The 24,150-nt window shown below is 48.1% G+C and overlaps 1 protein-coding gene across 1 annotated transcript in view; it reads left to right on the top strand.

The window, feature by feature from the left end:
- Positions 1–23,751, top strand: part of klf7 (Kruppel like factor 7) — a 73,367-nt gene extending 49,616 nt beyond the window's left edge. Inside the window, exons 2-4 of the mRNA XM_033024341.1 lie at positions 8,463–9,012; positions 17,423–17,546; positions 18,378–23,751. Coding sequence (XP_032880232.1) covers positions 8,463–9,012; positions 17,423–17,546; positions 18,378–18,429 — 726 coding nt within the window. The 3' untranslated portion in view covers positions 18,430–23,751. The remainder of the gene's footprint in view (positions 1–8,462; positions 9,013–17,422; positions 17,547–18,377) is intronic.
- Positions 23,752–24,150: the final 399 nt, after the last annotated feature.

The raw sequence follows: 24,150 nt of genomic DNA, 5'->3' as shown, positions 1-24,150 counted from the left end.
GGGACATATGAACACCCCTACACAGACGAAGGAGCTCCTACACTAATAAATGTTAAAATCCGACATTCATGTGTTTCTATAAATCAGTTTCCTTTTTCTTTCCCTCCACTTCTAGTAATTGTTATTTTTTATCAGTCTGATGTGACTTTGATGTCATCCGTTTCAATGCTGTGGAGGTTTTGTTATAATTTTTGAGTGAATTATGTGTATTTTTCCAACATGGACTAAATTGAGTAATGGACGTCAGTAAAACAGCCTGTTTGTTTCCTGGGCATGGCCTGTGTTTCTCACCACCCCTCCTGGACACCTGCATTGCACCGATCCTCATTTGCCTTCTGCTTCATTCTGCTTTGCCAAGTATCATCAGTGCCAAGTACAATTGCCATGCCTCAGAACTGTCTGCCTTGGCCCTTTTCCTTAAGAGCGGGACATGAGGAGTGGATAGACACTAAAAGCTGGAGTAACTCAGCGTGCAAGCAGCATCTCTGGAGAGAAGGAATGGGTGGCGTTTCGGGTCGAGACCCTTCTTCACACTCGACCCGAAACGTCACCCATTCTTTCTTTCCAGAGATGCTGTCTGTCCCGCTGAGTTACTCCAACTTTTTGTGTCTATCTTCGGTTTAAACCAGCATCTGCAGTTCCTTCCTACACACGAGGAGTGGAGACAAGAGTAGACCTTTAGCCCCTTGAGCCTCTTCTCCTGTCCACGATCTGATGGCTGATCACTCACCCCATAACCATTTCCCCCCATTTATTTATATATTTGAAACCTGGGTGTGACCATCATTATTGCCCTGGACCAGATTTAGTTTAGGAAGGAACTGCAGATGCTTGTAAACACCGAAGATAGACACAAAATACTGGAGTGCCTCAGCCGTAAAGGCAGCATCTCTCGATAGAAGGAATGGGTGATGTTTTGGGTCACAGAGGGGGACACAGAGATAAGGAAGGATAAGCTGTGTCTCGTTTTCACACCTTACCCTTCCTTATCTGACTTGAAACGTCACCCAGTCCTTCTATCCAGAGGTGCTGCCTGTCCCGCTGAGTTACTCCAGCATTTTGTGTCTATCTCCAGATTTAGTTTAGTTTAATTTAGAGATGCAGTGTGGAAACAGACCTTCGGCCCACGGAGAGCGCACCAACCAGCGATTCCCACACGCTAGCACTATCCTACACATTCAAGACAACTTACAATATTACCATGCCAATTAGCCTACAAACTTGTACATCTTTGGAGTGTGGGGTGAAACCACACGCAGAGAAAACCCATGCAGGTCACAGGGAGAATTTACAAACTCCGTACAGGCAGCACCCATGGCCAGGTCTCTGGTGCTGTAAGGCAACAACTATACCTACCGCTGCACCACTGTGCTGCCCGAACGGTACTGTTGAGCTGCCTCATTGACCCTTTGCAATCCTTCTGAGGAAAGTGCTTCCACCATGGTTTTGGCATGAAGGTTCTTGGATTTAGACACGGTGACATGAAGCGGCTGCCTATATATTTTCAAGTCAGGGTGTTGTCAGACTTGGAGGTGGTGTCCCTTTCCACCTGCTGCCCTTGTCCTTGGGCGTAGAGATGGCAGGTTTGCCAAGAGCTGTACAAGTAACGTCGGTGAGAGATTTCTGAGTTACGTTAACTTCTCCCAGGCTCCCCTCTGACAGCCTCCCCAAGACAACCAGGATCAACCTCCCCCCCCCCACCCCTCCACCCCCAGCCTTGCTGTTGTTGGGTCTCTTGAATAAGCAAAAAAGCTCTAGAAACCTGCTCCCAGTATAGGCATTGATCTTTGTGATATTTGCCCGATCTCCCAATGACCACGTAGATCTTCCCTTGGGTCCTCTGGATTTCTCCCACATCCCCAAAAACATGCTGGTCAGTGGGCTAATTGCTCACTGTAAGTTGGCCCTGTTGTGTAGGTGAGTGGTGGAATCTGGGGGGGGGGAGGGGGATGGTGGTGGTTGGTGGAATTATGCAAAGAATAGAATACAGGGGGAATTAGTAGGAATGCAATTGTTTTATGAGGCAGCTGTTGTGTTGCGGCTGTCTAAATAACTGAAGCCTTACACCATGATAAAGGTCCAAAGACTTTATTAACGACGTAACACAGGTAACTTCATGCTAGCACATTTTTCTAATAATGAGGGAACCAGGCAGGGAGGGTAAAGCTAGTAGGCGTAACTACAAAAGCATGACTCATAACATGAGTGACACTGATCTACAGCAGCGTAGACTCAATGGGCAGAATGGCCTTTTTTGTAAGGAAATATACCTCTCAAATGCCCTGTTTTTGCTCCTCAATTCAACCTATATAGCCTCATTTGTTGAGCTTTTGATTATATCATCCATAGAACAAAGAACAGGTCCTTTGGCCCTGCATGCCTGTGCCGAACATGATGTCAAATTGAATAAATCTCTTCTGCCTGCACATGATCCATATCCATCTTCATGGCTTTAGCTTTTATCTCATACAACATTGTTACCTCTCATTCCAATTGCTCCCCATGGATTTCTTGCCGAAGACCCCAGTGCCCAGGAATGTTCAGCTGCCATTAACCTCTGCAAGATTGTCATCTACACTCACCTTCCCATAGGTCTGTCTCTGCACTTGGGTCCATCACCTCAATCCCTTGCATCAGTGTGTAATTGAACCCTGGTAAAACACTTTGTTTTTATTTTCGCTCTCCACATTTTTTATTGTCACTGCTGTCAAACCCACGAGCATTGCGAATATTATTAGAGTGAGTGGTAACCTCACTGACATATATAGGATCCTTTGTGAGAATGGTGGATGTTGAACAGTTCCCACTAGTGGTTGAGGCTTGAGCAAGGGGACATAGCTACAAAGCCTGGGATGAGGGTGGTCATTTAAACTGAATTTCCCTGAATGTCTTCTCACAAAGGGTGGTGAATTACAATTAACTGCAGACTGCGTTACAAGTTCAGTTTATCAACTAATTGTATGTTCTTATTATTATTTTAACCCAAAGCCACCCTCTTCTGCTTTCAAAAACAAAGATCAGAAAACTGGAAACACAGCATCCGCAGAGAGATTCTCTGCCACCAAAAACAAACCAGTTCTAATGAAGGGCCTTTGACCTGAAACATTGGCTCTGTTTTACTAAGGTCATAAGAAATTGTAGAATTAGGCTATTTGGCCCATCAAGTCTACTCCACCATTCAATCATGGTTGATTTATCTCTCCCACCAAACCCCATTCTCCTGCCTTCTCCCCATAACCTCTCCACAGGTGTTGCCTGACCTGCTGTGTGTGTCCAGCGATTTCTGTTTTTATTTCAGATTTTCGGAGTCTGCTGGTTTGTATATTTTCCATGCCCGCTGAGTTCCCATCCCTTGCACTCTGTTGTCTCCTGTAACTGCCCTCTGTGCACCTTGGACCATAGATGCAGAGGGTGGGCGTTCAGCAGCAGCAAAACTAAAATTGCTTTGTAGCTGAATAAGCTGTAAAGAATGAGATCTGAGAATTTCATTTTCCCCATGCACACCATGACAGTTCACTAGGTGAGCTGCCAGAGGAGGTGGTAGAGGCAATTGCAATGTTTAAAAAGGATTTGGACAGGAGAGGCATATTATTTCAATGGGGTTAGGTTAGGTAAGGGGGAGGTGCAGTGAGACCTGGGTGTCCTTGTACACCAGTCACTGAAAGTTAGTCGTGCAGGTTCAGCAGGCAGTGAAGAAAGCTAATGGAATGTTGGCCTTCATAACAAGAGGATTTCAGTATAGGAGTAAAGAGGTTCTTCTGCAGTTGCATAGGGCTTTGGTAAGACCACATCTGGAGTATTGTGTACAGTTTTGGTCTCCTAATTTGAGGAAGGACATCCTTGTGATTGAGGCAGTGCAGCGTAGGTTCACAAGATTGATCCCTGGTATGGCGGGACTGTCATATGAGGAAAGATTGAAAAGACTAGGCTTGTATTCACTGGTTTAAAAGGATGAGGGGAAATCTTATAGAAACATATAAAATTATAAAAGGACTGGACAAGCTAGATGTAGGAAAAATGTTCCCAATGTTGGGCGAGTCCAGAACCAGGCACCACAGTCTTAGAATAAAGGGGAGGCCATTTAAGACTGAGGTGAGAAAAAAAAGTTTTCACCCAGAGAGTTGTGAATTTGTGGAATTCCCAGCCACAGAGAGCAGTGGAGGCAAATTTAAGAGAGAGTTAGATAGAGCTCTAGGGGCTAGTGGAATCAAGGGATATGGGAAGAAGGCAGGCACGGGTTATTGATTGGGGCTGATCAGCCATGATCACAATGAATGGCGGTGCTGGCTCGAAGGGCCGAATGGCCTCCTCCCGCACCTATTTTCTATGTTCCTAGGAATACGGGCCCAATGCAGACACCTGGAATTAACACAGATAGGCATCATGGTTGGCATGGATGAGCTGGGCTGAGAGAGCCTGTTACTATGCTGCAGAGATCCACAGTTCCATAGATTGTGGATCCTGCTGATGTCTTTACAATTAGTAAAGAGATCAAAGTCTTAAAACCACTGGTGTGGAGGGCTGCTATTCTCTACAATATTGCCTAGATTTAAGGGGGGCATTTTTATTTCACTGCTCTATTGCAAGCACTTGCATTTTGGGTTCAGATATTGAGAATGGGGTGGATTATAGCAGATGGGGAATATAGCAGATTAAAGAGCATTGCAGTTGTGCTGCGGGTAGTGCAAATGCCTCGCAGCTCCCGCAACCTAGGCTCAATCCTGACCTTGGCTGCTGTCTGTGTGGGAGCTGCCTTTCTGCCCTGTTTCTTCTAGGTGATCTAATTTCCTCCCAGCTTGCAGTCAGGTGGGTTGAGGAGAAAATAATTCCCAGGTGTTGGTTACATGGTGGAAGAATTGGCAGTGATTTAAAGGGCAAGGGGGAGATAGATGGAGCAATGGGGTTGTTTGGACTTCACAAAACACATGCATCAACTCAATAGCCGACTGACCTACTTCTACATCATAAGGAACTATCTATATACTAGACTAAGTGGGACCAGTTGGGTCCCAGCATCACACGGGAGGGCTGGTCCCCCAACGAAATATTCCACCTCACCACCAATTCCAATATTGGTGGCCAGTGGGTGGGGGGGCGTTGAAGTGACTGGTTTCCAGAGGGCTAGTATGGACATTGTGGGCCGAATGGATTCTTGGGTTGGCGGCTCAGTCACTCAAGCCTGTTGTGCTGACAGCTCACTCACTCACGGCTAGTGGGTTGGCAGTTGACTCACGGCTATTCTTTGACATTTCACTTCAAGCAAGATGCAAGGCCACCAAATTCAAGTGCAGTTTCATACCATTTCAAGCAGGGTACAAGGCCACTAAAGACAGCGAGTCGTCTCCCTCCTCCATCTTGCAGAGACTGAACCACTTCCACACTACTGGGTTATGTAGTCCCTCCCCCCTCCCACCAGAAGGGGTGTGGCCTTCATTGGCATGATTGACAGGAGAGAGAATCTCAGTATTTTTAAAACACTAATAACTCTTTTATTTTTCATCCTCGGCACCTGATGAGCAGAGTGGGATTCTGAGTAAGATGGCCCAAAATTACAGCCATACGTGGTAGCCTTTTTTCTAAAATCAATATAAAGCGCAAACAGGAAATCGTCAAGATTAGACTTTTAATTATATAGATGGCAAGGCAACTTTAATTAGGCATGGCAACTATAATTAGGCAAGGCAACTTTAATTAGGCAAGGCAACTTTAATTAGGCAACACAGCTTTAGCATTTCCAAACCAAAGACAACACAGCTTTAGCATTTCCAAACCAAAAGCAACACAGCTTTAGCATTTCCAAACCAAAGGCAACACAGCTTTAGCACTTCCAAACCAAAGGCAACACATCTTTAGCATTTCCAAACCAAAGGCAACACAGCTTTAGCATTTCCAAACCAAAGGCAACACAGCTTTAGCATTTCCAAACTATATTTTCAAACCACATTAAGGGCACTGACAGGTCAGTAAACCCACTCACAGTTTAGTAGACATGTGTTCAGTGTTATTCACAGCTCAGAATGAGAGACGTGACCCTCTTGCTCCCCCATCTTGCAGAGACTGACTGTGGCACTCACCACTTCTGGGTTTTATAGTCCCACCAGAAGGGGAGTGGCCTTCATGAGAGAGAATCTCAACATTTTCTAAACACTAATAACTCTTTTATTTTTCATCGATGGGAAAAATCCTCTTGTCCTGCACAGCGGAGGGGGACTCTGAGTAAGATGGCCCAAAATCACAGCCGTAAGTGGCAGCGTTTTTTCTAAAATCAATATACAGAACAACAGGAAGTGGTCAAGATATAGATATTACTAAAACTCTCATCTTGTCTGTGTGTGTGCGTGCGTGCGATTCATGGCCTGAATTATGCCAAGATGGTACACGATAGCGCTACAATTCTTGGACCACCTTACTCACCGTTGTCCTGTGTGTTGTATCAAGTTTTGTTCAGATTGATGGTATATTTTACAAGTTATTCACATTTTAAACTTTACAAATGTGACTTTTCACTTAACTTCTCAGTGTCAAAAATCCAAATCCTTGCTGGCCCTGCCCGCAACAATGTTGCAATCACGGAACACCGAGTTCTGGCGGCAAGTTTTTTAAGTTTAAAAAGAGGACGGGGAGGGAGTGCTGGGGGAGGTAGGGGAAGTGCAATTGGATTCTTTTTAAAAGTCCTGGCAGCGTGGAATTGCACTTTTTTTAAAAAGTTTAAAAAGAGGGAGGCCGAAGAGGAGGGGGAGGGAGTGCTGGGGGATGAGGGGGATATGAGCCGCCCCAGCGCATTTGGGAGCTATGGGTGAGTGGTGGGATATTGCATTGGGGGAACGGGTTGCATTGGAGGACCAGACCTCCCGTGTGCCACTTGGTCTATTATAAAATAATTCTGATGACTAGATCTAGATCTAAAACATTGACCCTGTGTTACCCTCCACAAAGGCTGCCTGACCGGCTGAATGTTTCCAGAAATCTGTTTTCATCTCACATTTCCAGCATCGGCAGTTTTATGCTCGTCATGGGCATGATTGAACTATAAGTATCTGAGTAAAAATTCAGAGGAGGAACATATTTTATATGCAGTGTGTTTGGCATCTGGGCATAGGTAGGAATTGGATAAATAAATTTGCAAGCTGCCCAAGGAAGGGGCCAGTGATTGGAATGAGAAGGCTGTTACGGTGGCGGACTACAATGAGCCGATTGACCTTCTTCTGTGCTGTGTCCAATCTCTGATTCCTCAACCAAGTGCTTGGGCTCTTTCTATCTCTCTGAGCTCCCTGTAGGTGGGTGTAGAGTGCAGGGTCTGTGACGGGACAGGTGGTGTGACAGAGCTCTGGCTGGATGGCCCTTCAGCCCATCATACCATGCCCACCAAGTATATCAATCCCATTTACCATGTTTCTCTCTTTCACAGGTCTGACACAGCAACTGTTTCTTTCTCCGCAGACGCTGCCAGACCTGCAAGATTTTTTTTGGCATTTTCCATTTCTTGTTCAGTTTTTTATTTGTGCTGGTGTAAGTCTGGACAAGTACCACCCCTCACTATTAATGCTTTATAGGGGCTGAAAAATCAAGTTAAAAAATGTTGATGTTGGGAACTTAAAATAAAAAGCAGGGAACAGTCAATAGGTCAGGCAGCATTTATGAGAGGCGGAACTGTCATTGTTTCAGCTCAAAGAACTTTGGTCAGCTGATGCCAGGTCAATTCATCCTTTCGCAAGTATCCCCTTTGTTCTACACAGTCTCTTCTTCTGGACACCACTTGCAGCTCTCTCTTTCCCACTTCTGACGATGCATCGTAGATCTGAAACATGATTATTTCTCTTCCCATAGACGCTGCCTGACCTGCTGAGTTTATCTGGCATTTTGCACTATCTGGCATCACATTTTCTGCTGTTTTTGATTGATTCCTCTTTATGGGCCTATCCCACTTAGGTGATTTTTTAGGCGATTACAGGAGACTATGCGGTCGCCGCTGGTCACTGGGGTGTCGCCTGTATGGCCGTGAGTAGTCTCCTCAGTCGCCCAAAGAGTCGTAGCGTCTTTCTGGTCGCCGAAAATTTTTCAACATGTTGAACAGTTTTCGGCGACAGTGGCAACCTTGGGTTTGATGTTAAATGAGCGGTAGCTTGAAGTAGGTGCTGTCATAGGTTGTCACCAGGTTAATGTGGGGAGTCGCCAGGATGTCGTAGGGTGTCACCAGGATGTCGTCGGTTGTCGACAGGAGGCGTAGGTTGTCACCGGTGCTGACTTCGGTGAATTCCATTGTCGGATTTGCCGGCAGTCGCCTAAAAAAGTGGGACAGGCCCATTAATCCAGTCGCCGTTTTTTTGGCGACACGCTACGACTATGACAGTCGCCAAAAAAATTGCCTAAGTGGGACAAGCCCATTAGTGGTTCAAGTGCTGGTCGTGGTGCTATATAAGTGTGGTCAGCTCATACTTCTGTTTGTGCTTGATTGCCCACAGACATGCTTGGAGTTGGAGCGATACCTTCAGACGGAGCCCAGGAAGCTGTCGGACCCTCTGCTGGAGTGCGTGCTGAGCGCCTCCTCGGCGATCAGCGGGGAGGAGGATCTGTCGGACACTCTGCAGCCCCTCGAGCTGAGGAAGCACCCGGACAGAAGCCACCTGCCTTCGACCCCCACCTCGCCACACAAGCTCCCGCCAGAGGCACCCTTCACCCTGCAGACCACAGCGGAGCCACCCATCGATCCCCCCGCCCTGGTTAACCCGGCCCAGCTCAACGCCGTCACATCGCTCACCCCTCCTTCCTCGCCCGAGCTGGGCAGGCACCTGACCAAGCCGCCCCACCTCCCGGTGGCCGACGGCGGGCCGGTCAAGGCCGTCCAGAGGAAGGCAGGCCTCGGCCTGGTCAAGGGCCTGACCAAGGGCGGGCAGGGCGAGCTGGAGATCTCCCCTGACAACAAGAAGAGGGTCCACCGCTGCCAGTTTAATGACTGTCGGAAAGTTTACACCAAGAGCTCACACTTGAAGGCCCACCAGAGGACGCACACAGGTAGGTTGTCTGAATCAGGGGAGCGGGGGGAGGGGACATGGATGCCATATACTGTCCCAACACTGCCCTACAAGCCTCAGGCAGTGGCCTTTGCTGGTAACATCGCCATCCTCAGCTGCCCCGGGGCAATTCCCCTCCTTTGGGCAACTAGGCCTCTCAGAAGGCAGAGTCAACCACATTGGTGAGGGGCTGGAGTGCCCTGAAGGCTCAGTCGGGGCGAGGGCAATACAAATTCACCCCAGGAGGATGGTAGTAAAGTGATTCGAGCTTTTGTGACTGCTTTGTGGACTTTTCTTTAAAAGCCAGTAACTGCCTTAGATTTCCAGATTTTAGTTTTCTTTCTGGAGCAATGTATTGGTAATAGTTTATTATTGTCACATGCACCAAAACACAGTAAAATACTTTGTTTACATACTATCCAGTAAAATCATACCATGTGTGAGAGAAAATACGACTGGCAACGACTGTAGAGCGGTGACTAGAACTGCACACAATACTTCAGACGTGGGCAACCTAAATACAACGACACGGATAGGACAGGTTTGGAGTGATTTGGACCAAACGCAGGCAGCTGGGACTAGTATAACTGGGACATGTTGGCCAGTGTTGGCAAGTTGGGCCGACGTGCCTGTTTCCACACTATATCAATCTATGACTGCAACATGACTTCCCAACCTATACTCAGTACACTTACCTGTGAAGGCAAGTATGCCGTATGTCTTTATCACCTGCCACTTTCACAGAGCTATTTTTTTGTTTTGGAACATTGAGATTGTGTCAGGAAGGACATGTTGCAGCTTTATAAAACTTTGCATAGGCTGCATTTGGAATATTGCGTGCAGTTCTGGTTGCCCCGCACAGATAGGATATGGGGGCTTTGGAGAGGGTGTAGAAGAGCTTTACAGGATACTGTCTTTATTCGAGGGTATTAGTTATAAGGAGAGGTTGGACAAACTCGGATTGTTTTCTCTGGAGCATCAGTGGCTGAAGGGAGATCTGAAAAGAAGTTTATAAAATTATCAACGGTGAGGGTAGACAATCAGAACCTTTTTCCGAGATAGTAAGTATCAAATACTGGAGGGCACAGCTTTAAGGTCAGAGGGGGGACGATTACAGTGGATGTGCGGGGCAAATTATTTTTAAATAGGTTGGTCCTGGAACATGCTGCCAGGAGTGGAAGTCGAAGCAGGTATGATAGTGATGTTTGAAATGATTTTAGAAAGGCACATGGACATGCAGGGGGTGGAGGAATATGGATCACTGCAGGCAGAAGATGTTGGTTTAATTTGGCATAATGCTCAATACAGACATGTGGGCCAACTGTACAGTTCTGTGTTCTGTGGGCTTGCACCACAAGATCTCTCTGTAAATCAGTGCTCCTAATGGTCAATGCCATTTACAGTATATTTTCTTGCATTTGACCTCTCAAAATTCAGCACCTCCAACTTGTCCAGATTAAACTCTATCTGCCATTTCTCTGCCCAAATCTCAAGTTCCAGCTGGTCTAAGTCCTTACTATCTGCAATTCCACCATTTTCCATGTCATCTGCAAACTTAATAATTTGACCACATATATATTTCATTCAGATATAGCAGGTCCAGCATTTTGTGGATGCTGCCTGTGCCTCTGAGTTACTCCAGCATTTTGTGTCTATCTTCGATTTAAACTGGCATCTGCAGTTCCTTCCTAACACTGATCTTTGCGGAGCACCACTGGTCACAGGCCTCCAGTAAGAGAAACATCCCTCCATTACTACCCCCGTGTCTTCTCTGTCCAAGCCAGTTTTGTATCCAACACACCGAGGGTCCCATGTAAATTAATCTTCTGGGCCAGTCTACCATGAGGCCCTTGTCAAATGTTTTATTAAAGTCCCTGTAGATAACATCCATGGCCCTACCCTCATCAATTACTTTTGTCGTCTCCTCAAAAGAAATTTGTGAGACTGGACTTCCTATACTAGCTGTGCTACTGTGCTGCCAATTAGGTCTACCTGCTCCCATACCTGGCTTCCTCAGTGGGACTTGAATCTTGACACCACAGAGGACATACTGGAATTTAAATCTTGAAACCACAGAGGAAATAACTAGGGATTGGACTATTGATGTGGACTAGCGATTGCTCTAATCCATCGATTGAAATTGGAATGAGTCAGAGGTGTAAAGGTAAGAGTGGAATATTTAGCTAAGAGTGGAATATTTAGCTTAAGGTGCTGATGCAGCACTGACTGACTGAGGTGCACCCTTCAGATGAAGGATCCTAGTTTGGGTCGAAACAAAATATTCCCAGCACAATGAAAAGAGGAGCGACAAAGTTCTCTCTATTTTTGCTCTCGTACCTATTCCGTGATAGATATTCAATGGAGTGGTGCAATGGTGGTTATCACACTGAGAGTCTGGGATGTCCACACAAGCTGGAGGAGGGGGGTGGGGGGGCCGGAGGGTGTTCTCTCTCTCAGCAATGGATGGTCTTCCCCGGTGTGTCTCAGCCAAGGATCTTGCTGTCCAATCCTCTTCAGCTCAAAGATGACTTGATCTGTTCTGAGAAAGCATGACATCTGACACTCACACAGCTGATGGATTCATTTATTTTTCAAAGGTTGCAAAAGTCTCAGGAAAAATTTTGCTCGCTGTCTTTTTTCCCCAATTTCCGGCAGGTGCTTAAAGGCTGTGAACCAAATTACAGTGCCGCGTGGAGAACCCTTCTTGCCTCTCCACCCCAAGCCCCAGGGAATTAGCTGATGAGAGAAGCTTGCAGCAATGCAGAGAGAGCCAGGCCCTTAATTAGTCCGAGCAGCAGCCTGAGGATGGGGGAGGGGGGCAGACTCGGGTTGCCAGGCAACTGCATCAGCACCATGCACGGAGCAGTAATTGGCTGAGCTGCGAGTTGGGACCTGCTTCATCCTGACTCCTCCCGTGGGGGGATGAACCCTTCAATTAATTCAGCACGCAGTCTGGCACCTCTCCATCCCTGCTGATGGCAGTGGGCTCTGACACGGTTCATCCAGTGTCCCAGACAAGGCTGAAACCTCTCATCACTCCTCGCAGTGTGGATAGATGTGTCTGCGTCTCTCCTTCTGTCTCTGCCAGCTCGTTCCTCCTCCTCTCATCCCTCTCTCTTGATAACGCCTTCACATTGCCTACCTCCACCCTCTGCATGCTCTCTCGCTCTCTATCTCTTTTTCTCTTTCTCACACATGTGCATACACAAACAAAATCTGATCACATCAATCTTATGCCCCCTTTCTCTCCCTCTACCTCCCTTCCCTCCTCCCACTCCCTGCCCGACTCTCTTTTTCCCTCTCTCACTCTCCCCTCTTGCTCTCCCCTCTCACTCTCCCCTCTCTCTCGCTCTCCCTTCTCTTGTCTCCCCCTCTCTCTTTCTCCCCCTCTCTCTCTCTCTCTCTCTCGCTCCCCCCTCTCTCTCTTGTGTGACCACCCCCGCTCCTCTTACGCTCTTTCTCTCACGCACCCTCCTCTCTCTCTCTCTCATGCTACCTTCCCTCTCTCTCTCTTGCGTGCTCCCTCTCTCGTGCCCCCCCCCCCTCTAACGCATCCCTCTTTTTTCTCTCTCTTTCTCTCTCTCTTGTGCGCCCCCTCTCTCTCATGGCCCCCCTTCCCTCGTGGCCCGCCCCCTCTCTTTTGCGTGCACCCTCTCCCTCTCACCACCTCTCTCTCTCGCATGCCCCCCTCTCCCTCTCTCACCACCTCCTCCCACTCACTCGAACCCCTCTCTCCCTTGCCCCTCTCTCTTTTATACACAGCTTTCCCTCTCTTTCATGCACTCATCCATTCCTCTTCTCATCCTGTCCTGCCCTTCCAATCATCCTTTCTCCTTCTTAACATTTTCCTCTTGCACTCCACTTCCTCTGCTCCTGTCCTCCACCATCCATTTCCCCTGTCAACCCCATGCTCTTGGTAACAGCACTGATTGAAGCCATTGAGACCTTAAGAGACCTCCAGTCAGTCTCAATACACTGCCCTCTTGCCAACCCGTGCAAATTATTTCCTTTAAGGGATCTGCTTTTCTTTTAAATGTCCTTCTTGAACACAATGGTTGAGTCTGCCTCCTCTCCATCCCTTTTCCATGGATCAATAATACCCACTCCTCTCTAATAAGAGAAACTTATTCCTCCCATGATTTGTACTACTTTTGCATGCCTTGGATAGTGATTCTTGCCCAGGATGGAGCAGTTCTTATCTACTCCGTCCTTACTCCAAACGGTGTAGCAAATCTCCACCCTGACTGCTCATAGCCTCCCCTACACACAGGTGAATCATCCCAGCTTCTCAGTCTAACATTGGACAAACTGAAGAGTATTTTCTCTGGAATATCGGAGGCTGGGATGAAACCTGATAGAAAATTGTAAAATTATGAGAGGCATAGTTAGAATAGATGGTCAGAACCTTTTTGTCAGGGTGAAAATGTCAGACTAGAAGGCGTAACTTTAGGGTGAGAAGGACAACGTTTAAAGGTTTTTTTACACAGAAAGTAAGGTAGTGCTAGTGTACGGGGTGATCGCTGGTCGGCACGGGTGGGCCAAAGGACCTGTATCTCTAAAGTCTAATAGGAGAGGGTAATTGTTAGTTTGTGGTGCCAATGTTGCTTGTCACGCATCCTCTACCTGAATGCTGTCTTGTCCTAGCCACGTGCAGGCAAGGTCTGCGCCATTTGCTGAGTCGTTGTGAGTAGACTTGTACCATCATCGACCCCTGACCTTGTGACAGAGAAAAGGTCATAAGTGTAACAGCTGAAGATATTTGGGCCACGAATAATGCCCTTAGGAACTCCCAGAGTGATGTCCCAGGACTCCCACAACCATAACCTTCTCCCACAATAACCATCTTAATAATCAAGAGGCTGCTGGAATTCCTGACCTCTACACCAGGATCAGCTGTGACCACACGAGACAATAAATGCCGTGGTCTAAAGAATGATCCCCACCCGAAACGTCGCCCATCCTTTGTCTCCAGAGATGCTGCCTGACTCAATGAGGTACTCCAGCACTTTGTGTCTATCCCAGCCCAAAACGTATCTGTCCATTGCCCTCCACAGATGCTGCCTGGCCCACTGAGTTCCTCCATCAGTTTGCCTCAGGTGCTCTGGCAGTTGCCCAACTAGCCAGGTGCAGCTACTGGCAGCTGAGGCAGGCAGGCAAGCGGGCTCGCTGGTGACGGGAAACATGGAAACAGCACTCCTTTCATTCTCTCACAGGATAGATGGAGATCCTTTCCAGGATATACTGGTGCCAGAGTAGTATTTTCCACAGGAGGGACAGCATGGAAATGCTCAGAATCTGTTCACCTCCAGAAAATGCTGACATTTGGCAAATCAAGTGTGCTTCAGTCAGGACTGAATGCCAGCTCCATGTCCTTTAGGTCTGGAACTGTATTTTGGTGCACTGCTCCACAGGCTGGGTCTGTACTCCAGAACAATGTGTTGTAGGCTGGGTCTGTACTCCAGAACAACGTGTTGGAGGCTGGTGACTGTATTTAAATGCACTGTATTTTTTTTCCCTTAACATGAACCTTTTCTTACATATTCACAGTTTACAAAGTAGTGCATCGAACTGAATAGTAGATACCGCATAGAAACAGACCCTTCGGCCCATCATGTCCACGTCAAACATTGATCACTCATTCACTCGAGTTCTATGTTATCCCACTTACCCTACACACTGGGGGCAGTTAACCAAAGCCAATTAACTTACCAACATGCATGTTTTTGGAGATGTGGGAGGAAACCGGAACACCAGGAGGAAACCCATGCAATCACAGGGAGAATGTACAAACTACACACAGACAACACCTGAGGTTAGGATCGAACACGGGTCTCTGATGCTGTGAGGCAGCAGCTCTAGCAGCTGCGCCACTGTACGGCCCCTAGTGCGTTAATCAAAACTGCTCGTAGTGCAGCTTGCAAACAACAACCATCAAATGACAACGTCATCAGCCGTATTCACAATGCACTCGAGACCCCCTGGCACCCACCACTCCCTGAAGACCTCCAGATTTCCCGTGAACATTGCATACTTCCTCTGCGAAGACACATGGGCACGGACATAACCCGGAAGAGGCACTTGACTTGGGTAAAACCCTCGACTGCCCGCTCTGTCTATATGGTTTCTGGACCTTGGCCAGGTCCAGAAACAATATCGCCAGGGAGAACACCCCCCCCCCCCCCCCCCCCAAACAATATCGCCAGGGAGTACCCCCCCCCCACTGACCCCATCTCTCCATCAGGAGCGTGGGGCTGAAATGCAGCTAAAACCACAGGAGCAGCCCCTTTAGATGCTCAAACAGGGGCTGCAACCTCTCACATTCTATATACACTTGGTACATGGTCTATTCCAGACTGCAGGTGACAAGTGGCTGTGTGGCAAGTCTTGGAACTGACTTAAAAATCTATTACACAGCACTACACTCTCCACCCCAGGTCCCCGATATAAAGCAGAAGGACTCTGTATAGAGAAACCTCCCCTTGCTGTCAGATAGTATTATGCATCGCCTTTTTTATTTCCTTAACCAGGAGCTTTTATTATATATTCACAGTTTACAGGATACTGCATTAAACAAAACTGCTATTCATGCAGTTTGCAAACATCGACCATCAGATTACAACATTGCCTCCTGTATCCACAATGCACTCGAGCCCCCGCGGTGACCAGCATTCACAGAAGGCCTCAAGTACCTGTGAACAACGCGAGTTCCCTCTCTAGTGACACATGGGCATGAGTGTAAGCCCAGAAGAGGGCCAGGTGGTCAACTCGGGCAAAACCCGCTACTACCTGGACCCGTGAATGGCCATCCTGGCTAGGTCCAGGAGCAAACTGACAGGGAAACTCCCCCCTCCCCACCCAATGTACTGAGTGACCAAAGATCAGGAGCACGGGGCTGAAATGCAGCTAAACCTGAAGCGCTGCCTTTTCAGGTACTCAAACAGGGGTTGCAACAACCTCACACTCCATATGCACATGATACAAATATCCAGCTTAATGCTCTTCGTGACCCAATACCACTTAAGTCTTGATCTTAAATTGCCTACTCTGTATTCTGGTACAATGTACTGTAGACACTAGACTGTATTCTGGTACATGTCTTGAACTGTGATCTGGTACAGTGTACTGTAGACCTGGGACTGTGTTGTGGTACAATGTACTGTTGGGCAAGGATGTTATTCAGACTCGAGGACATAAGCCATACGGAGAGGTTGGTCAGGCTAGGACTTTATTTCTTGGAGCGCAGGAGGCTGAGGGGTGATCTTACAGAGGCATATAACATCATGAGGAAATAGATAAGATGAACGTGCAGTCTTTTTCCCATGGTAGAGGAAACCGGAACGAGAAGGCATAGGCAGGCTTAAGGTGGAAGGAGAAAGATTTAACAGGAACCTGAGGTGGAACTTTCACGAAGTTGCACCTCATATGGAATGAGCCGACAGAGGAGGTAGTTGAGGCAGATACAGTAACAACTTGTAAAAGACACTTGGAAAGGTATGTGGATAGGAGAGGTATGTGAGGGACATGGGCCAAACAAGGATAAATGGGGTTAGCAGCTGGAACATCTTGATCAGCGTGGACAAGATGGGCCGAAGGGTTTATTTTTGTCCTTTATGACCATGACCATATTCTGGTATTGTGTAGTGTAGATCCAGGACTGTATTCAGGCAGCTGACACTCTGCTACCAGTACTGTTTCTTATACTGTGAACTACAAGTATGGAACAAAGTTGTGTTGCTATGCAGCTTTGAACTGTATTTTGGCACCTTGTACTGTTGCCTGGTCTTTATTTAAGCTCTGTACACGGCAGAGTCTGTTGTGTATTCTGGTGCCATACACTGTTGACCTGTTGCTGTATTTTCGCCTCGGTTTTGTGCTGTGTTTTGGTGCAGTGCTCTGTTGGCCCAGGTACAGTATGTATTCTTGTATTGAGTTATGTAAAGTTAGTACTGTATTGTAGCGCAAAATGCTGCACTACAGGGGCTGTACTCTGATACTGTGAACCGTAGGCCTGAACGGGTCTGCAGCAGGGTGCCATATCCTGTCGGCTTGGGAATGCACTCTGGTGCAGTGTACTGCATGCCTTGGAATACATGCGTGTGTAATGTACCGCGTGCCCCGAACCATGTTCTGGTGCATTGTGCCGTATACCCGGGTATGTGTTCTGGTGCTGTGTATTGTAAGAGCACATCTTTGTTGAGGTGCATTGATGTATAAACCAGAGACTGTTATATGGTGCTGTGCACTGCAGACCCAAGACTACACTCTGGTGCTGTGCACTCCAGGCATGGGACTGCCTTTGGTGCAGTGCTCTCCGGATCCTGGGCTTAGCTGCATGGTGCAGGGGTAGTGTGCGCCCCCTCCCTGTGTCCTCCTGTTTAACCCCCAGCCCTGGCTTGTTGCCGTCCCCACAGGTGAGAAGCCCTACAAGTGTTCCTGGGAAGGCTGTGAGTGGCGATTTGCAAGGAGTGATGAGCTGACCCGACACTATCGGAAGCACACGGGAGCCAAGCCCTTCAAATGCAACCACTGCGACAGGTGAGGAGCCGGCTGCGACCGTGTCTGCGAGCGGAGGGAGTGCGGGGGGGGAGAGCACGGGCTGGTGGTCACGCTGCAAGCAGTCCCTTCTGCCGCTCCCCGGCACAATTCACTCCCAACCTCTCTTCCCATCTCTCTTCCCCCGTACTCCGACCTCACGATCACAGTACAGTGGAGTCATTAGGGTTTTAGCTATGAGTTTAGTTTATTGTCATGTGTACCGAGGTACAGTGAAAAGCATTGATGCATACTAACAAGTCAGCGGAAAGACTATACATGATTACAATCAAGCCATCCACAGTGTGCAGATACATGATTAAGGGAATAATGTGATAACTGTTTAGTGCAAGATAAAGCCCGATCAAAGATAGTCTGAGGGAGTCCAAGGGTCTCCAATGAGGTAGATAGTAGTTCAGGCCTGCTCTCTAATTGTTGGTCGGATGATTCAGGCAATTGGATACCCTCGGACTATCTTTGATCAGACTTTACTGGACTGTATCTGGCACTCAACGTATTTAATGCCCCAAAGGCCTTTTGCTTAATGCTGAATGTTTGTCTTTAATTGTTGGAAACTTCCAAAGAGTTCTCAATCCCACAGAGTTGGGCAAAACCGTACAGCCCTGTTAGGGGCCTGGGAGGGCCCTGGACAGCTCTCCCTAAAGGTTTACATGGCGAAGTTCTGAAGAGAGGGATAACACGTCTGCCTGGTACTGGGCCAGGGGAACGTTGACCCTGCTATGGATGAGGCTGGTCGGGGGAGGAGGGAAGGGGGTGAGCCAGCTGCAAAGTGTGTGTTTGATGCCACCGGCTTTCCTTCTGTTTCTCTCCTAGATGTTTCTCCCGGTCGGATCACCTGGCCCTTCACATGAAGAGACATGTCTGAGCCGAGGGTAGGACCCACAGGACAGGCATGACTGTTAACGGGAGACGGACTTCTTTGCGAAGAGCACAGACATACGGTTGCCTTATTGCCATGTTGCAGTGAGCATGTGTGCATACACACCCGTGCGCGCGCACTCTTAACTCCAGATGCAAACACAACACACTCTCTCTCTCTCTCTCTTGGCCTTGCCTTACCCAGTCGATTAGACACTGCCAAACAGTTGCTGATTTACAATGCATTTGGATTTCTGTTGCCATGGAAACCAAAGGGGATTACAAACCTGACACCACTTTGCCAAGCGTTTGCTGTGTGGACGCATCCATCACCCGGCCTCCTGACTGTGGATTCCAACATTCTCTGCTCCGCTCCACATACACACCGGCCAACGGCAGGCTTCAGAAGACTGACTGGCAGGAGTTGCAAATGGAAGCAATGGTGATGGCGACCAGGGTATGGCATCGGCTCTGCACAATGCCAACTTCTTGTGGACTTCTCCGTGACTGTTGTGACTGTTGCAGGACGGGACACCCGCTTGGGCATGCTCTGAAGGGAACATCTTAATGCTGAAGTCGAAGGTCGCTGACAGGCCATTCCCACAATCCCTCCACTACCCCTTTCCTCAACCTTCCTCACGCACATGAAACGCCCCGGAACAGTGGGCAGTCCCCGGTGACATCCCGACCCGGCCACACTTCCCCAAGTGCTGCTCCGAAAACTCTGGGCTGCGCTGGGCTGCGCTGGGATGGGATGGATGTGGATGGATGACTTAACAAATGTCTGGCTGATAAATGACCCAGGCTGTGTAGACAGCTTCTAATAGGTGGGAGGGGAGGAGGAGGGCTTGCTGAAAACGCTCATTCAAGGGGATTTCAACCTCTGCCTCTATTTGTAAAGGGCAATGCTTAATTGACCATTGTGGATTAGGGGCCTGTTGCCATTGTAACTTTAAAGGATACTGCCCTCCCCTCCCTTCTTCCCTTTAAGTAACACGTGTTCCCGTTGTGATGCTCCAACCTTTGGTTGATGTGCCAACACATCCAACCTCTCTCCTATCTCTGGCCTCCTCGCCTTCTCCCTTTCCGTTTCGATCGGAAGCACGGTGACTAAGTCAGTTTCTGATGGCAACGGCGTGCCAAGTCAAGCCCCCCCACCCCCCCCCCCTTCAGCTGCCTGCCTTGTGTCAACGGTGCACAGCTCAAGGCCACCCTGGCAAACCAAAGAATGGGATAAACAACCAGCATCGAGGAACACCGGTCCCTTCTCCCAACCACACCTCCACAGGCCTTCCCACACATCACTGGTTACACCATGGATATTCACTGCACTGTTGGAACCAGGGACTTGTTTGGTGCCCACTGACCCGCCCACTAGAGTTGAAGGGAACACAGTGACTCCCAGCCTACCCGGTCTTAACACCTGGCCCGAGTCTTCCACCATTCTTGTGGCCTTGCCTTGGTCAATAAACACCTGGTATCATGATAGCCATGCTGCTGTTGATGGGAAGAGTGTTCCCTGATGAACGTTTCTAATGGAAGGGATAGGGTAGATGGCTTTCAGGGAGGTGCCTAGCACTGGGTAATTCCTTGCAATGGGTAAGACATTGGGTCACAGTTTGACCAGATCCTTGGTCAACTGGGCTTGTGTCGGCTTTTCTGTTTGTCGAACCCAACTGCGCCAACCCCATCAATAGTAGATGGAGAGGAGAGAGCTATGGCCAAGAATCCTTCCTTCCAATTAATGAACCAGAGGTGAGCCATCGTCCTTGCTAACTGGGAAAGAGATGTGTGTAAAATGCTAAGGTACCTGTGCATCATAGCAGGAATTAAATGATAAAGCCTGTTCCACCCTCAGCTTTCATTAACCTCCCTGTATCCGGGCTACCAGACTACTTTCTTTTTGACCGCTGGGTTATGCCTTGCCCCAAAGTTAGACCCACTAGATCTGAACCATGGTGCGTGGGCAGTTTACTGTGGCTGGACTCTCCTCAACACAACTCACACTTGCTAGGTGTTACCAACGAGAGTCCGCAAGGGCCCTGCCTCACTGAGAATCGTGCCTTACCTAAGTGCAGGTCCCAGACTGCCGCCCCTCATCCACGGAGGCATCAACCTACAAGGCACCCAGCAGACCTCCAGTTGTTCCCCTTAACAGCTCTTCTGGAGGCTTCGACCATTCTCAGCTTGGCCAGCCACTCACGATAACCATCAAACAGTAAGGGACACACACGCACCTTGGATATCCCAGTAAGGTCTACCTTCACCAACCATGTTCCATTCTTACTGGCTTAGTTTGTTTCTGGGGTATGGGAGGGGAGGGGAGGGGGATTCTTTCAATGTAGATTATGAGGGGGGGGAAACACAACTGGCTGGCATTTTTTTTTTTTAAATTGACACTTTAATTTCCCTTTGGAGACCTGAACCATGCTGAATATATCCAAACGGGCAAGTTGTATTTGTTTTTGAAAGTATCACTTTGTTTCACTGAACAATGATTGGAACTCTTTCCTGGACATTTTCAGTAGCTCAGAAATCTGAACACCAGTGTTTATTATATTGTATAGATTGAATATTTATTGTGTTTCCTCTCTCTCTGCCTCATGTTATCTATGTCTTATTCTGTGTGGTTATTTTCCCTCTCTGATCCGCCAAAATATCACCCACAACGTCGCCGAGAAAGGCGAAAGTTTTGCCCAAACCTATCATCATTTTGCAAACTGCTGGAGGTGACTGAGAACCATTGCAAGTTTGGAAATGGAGGATTTGGTTCATTAATTGTCCACCTCTCATTGTTCTCACCCCATTCCATTGAGATACTTCCCTTTTTGTAACTGAATATATATTATTTTTCTTTTGGAAGTCAAATCCAGCCTGTGTTTGGACAGATCCTTCCGGATGGATTTGTGCATTCCATCAATCCAAGATTTTGATTGGATATTTACTCTATCAAGTAGTCACACTGATAGAGCCACAACACGAAAATGCCCAATCGGATCGATTAGATTTCAGTTGCCATGATAACCAGTTTAAATGGCGATTGGTGATTTTCACTCCTAGCTCATTGCACTTGCAAGAACCCTGAGCTCGTGGCTCAGTTGGGTCTGTGCATCAACACTGTCGATGGACAGTCCGCAGAGTGAGTGAAGCACTGGCCACCATTGTTGAGTGGTGCACTCCAAGCAGAATTGCTGGTGCACCTCCAGGGCATTAGCACTGGGAACTTGCGTCTCAATCATTTCCCCAGGTGGGAGGGAGGGGCAGTCGGGGCTGTCATGTACTGTTATATCTTCTCACTTTCCTGGTTCCAAATATGCCAATTGTGCCGAATGTTCCCTTCAAGCCGTTCAATGCCAATGGCCTGTTATTAATGGTGTTTACTCCTCTCCCTCAAACCCTGGCTTCCAAGTCCTGGTGTTTGGCTGGTTCCCGATGATTAACCTAGTATTGAAGCCAATGTAACCGTGTGGCATGGGGATGGGGGGGATAGTAGTTCACAACAATGTCTATCCAGCCCTTACCCACCTGTCCTCCTCAGTCCAAAGCCACACACTATTCCTCCCTTCTGAGAACACTTGTGCTGCTGTCTGCTCCCCTCCTGCAGCCTTACTACAGAAGCAGCAGTGGCGTTTTAGAGTTACGACAGGATTTGACCAGAAGGCCCCAATTACTTGAGCCTGCCCTCGGCTCAGCATCTTCCTGATGCCTTCCATCTCTGGATCATGCACGTTGGTTCATGAGCCTTCCCTTGTCAACACTCCAACATGCCCAATGGAAGCCCTGTGTTACTGCAGATGGGCCCGAGTTACAGAGAGCCCAGATAGCAAAATGCCCTCTGCCTCACCCTTATTGGCTCCTCCCCTCCCACCCCAACACTTGGCATCCTTGCAAACCCTCGGCTCCGTGAGGTAACAGGACAGTCGATGTTGTCCACTGAATCTGAGGTCTACCATTGCCTGCTGACTGCCTTCCACTAGAAAGTGGAGATCAAGCACAGTCACTCACGGTGACCTCTGACCTGCAGCACCGTGGTTGCCAATTCTGGTCCTTCATACTCCTTGACCTTTGCCACGTGATCGGCAAACATCCTGCCACTGGTCACTTGATTTGCCCATCCTCACTGTACACCAGTTGTGCTGGCCACTTGGAAACTGGACAATGGTTTCTGAAACTGTCCGGGCCACTTCTTGCCTTGGTCGAGCATCCTCTCCAATTCCCCTTAATTTACCAATACCAGGCAATGAAAAATTCCAAAGACAGTTAATGATTTACTCTACCCTTTGACATTTCCGCAGATATTTGCATGCAACAGTCTCCCAAAGATCTAGTTCCTGCAGTTGAGCTTCATGCCTGATTATCCTCACAGGGCAAGGCTCCAATTTCAATGGGAGAAGGTTGCCTCCTCCCTGTCGTTGGAGGGCAGGGGTGAGGTGGTGAATGGCAAGCAATGGTCTTGCCCTCCTTTTCTCCGGGTCCTGTAACCCTGCCTACCAGCAGTGTAGCCAGCCCAAAGATGGGAGAGTGATATACAGCAGGCACTGGTCGGGGCCAGGCCTAACCTCGATAAATATAATGTTCACAATAGCAAGCTTGTTAATTGAGAGCAACTATTATATTCATGTGTAAACACTGATCTACCCCTCGTGTCTCTGCCCTCTCCAATTTCCTGCCTTTGAACTATAACAACAAAGCCTAATATGTATCCAAGGCGACCTTCTTGGAATTGTCTTAGGCCAAACTCTAGTTGAAAATATGTCTCCTGTGTTCTGGTGCATAATTCTTTAATGCCAACGTAAGGCTTTACATTTATAATCGAGGGATCAAATATAACCACGTCTTTCAGCTGTTTAATTGTGTTTTTATTATTGGTATGGATTAGGGTCAGTTCTATACAGGGTACCTACTCCACTCTGACTCCTGTTTCTATATATTTTCTGTTTCCTTGTCCTGTTACTTTACTTTGGGTTAGTTCTTTTATTTTGTGTGTCTATGTGTTTGCATTGGAGGGTTGGGACATTTGTTTGGAACGCGAAGCAACTCTATCTGCAGGAGTCTGGCTGTGCGCGTGTGTATAAAATATGGTTCTTTTCCTGTGCTTATAGCGGCTCCTGAGGGAGGTCATTGTTCAGTTCCTGGAACATTCAGGGCAATCCCAGAGGGTCGGTAACCCTACCCTGTGATGATGGAGAAAAATTGAGATGTAGAGTTTATCGTAACTCTGAAATTTCTGCTGCACACCCCCCCCCCCCCCCCCCCCTCCCCCCTTACTATTTCCTGGCAATCCTCCCCTTCCCTTTGGTGCACCCCATGTATGGCAGCTGAAATAATTTGAGTTTGGAAGGAACACAAAATTGCTGGGGAAACTCAGCGGGTGCAGCAGCATCTATGGAGCGAAGGAAATAGGCGACGTTTCGGGCCGAAACCCATCTTCAGTTCCCTTTTGAACCCAGAGTTTGGAAGGAAGTTGGTTGTGGGGATGGTTTTGGTGGGTGTGGAGGGGATGGGCTTGCAATTGTAATGTTCACTGTCCAGGATTGTTCTAACGACAGATGACGCAGTGCTTTTCCAGGAGGCTTCTCCAGTGCCAGCGTGCAGTTACTAGTCCCACGCTCCTCAACTGCACTAATCCCATCCAACACAATGCTCCCCGTATTCTCTGTCTGTTGAATACATTCATTCTATAACTCCAAAGCAGGTGTGAAAATCTGACCCCATCCACTCGAAACAC

This window comes from Amblyraja radiata, chromosome 7 (assembly GCF_010909765.2).
Source record: "Amblyraja radiata isolate CabotCenter1 chromosome 7, sAmbRad1.1.pri, whole genome shotgun sequence".
NCBI lineage: Eukaryota > Metazoa > Chordata > Chondrichthyes > Rajiformes > Rajidae > Amblyraja > Amblyraja radiata.
Note: the sequence above shows the minus strand (reverse complement) of the source record. Positions and strands in the feature narration are given on the sequence as shown.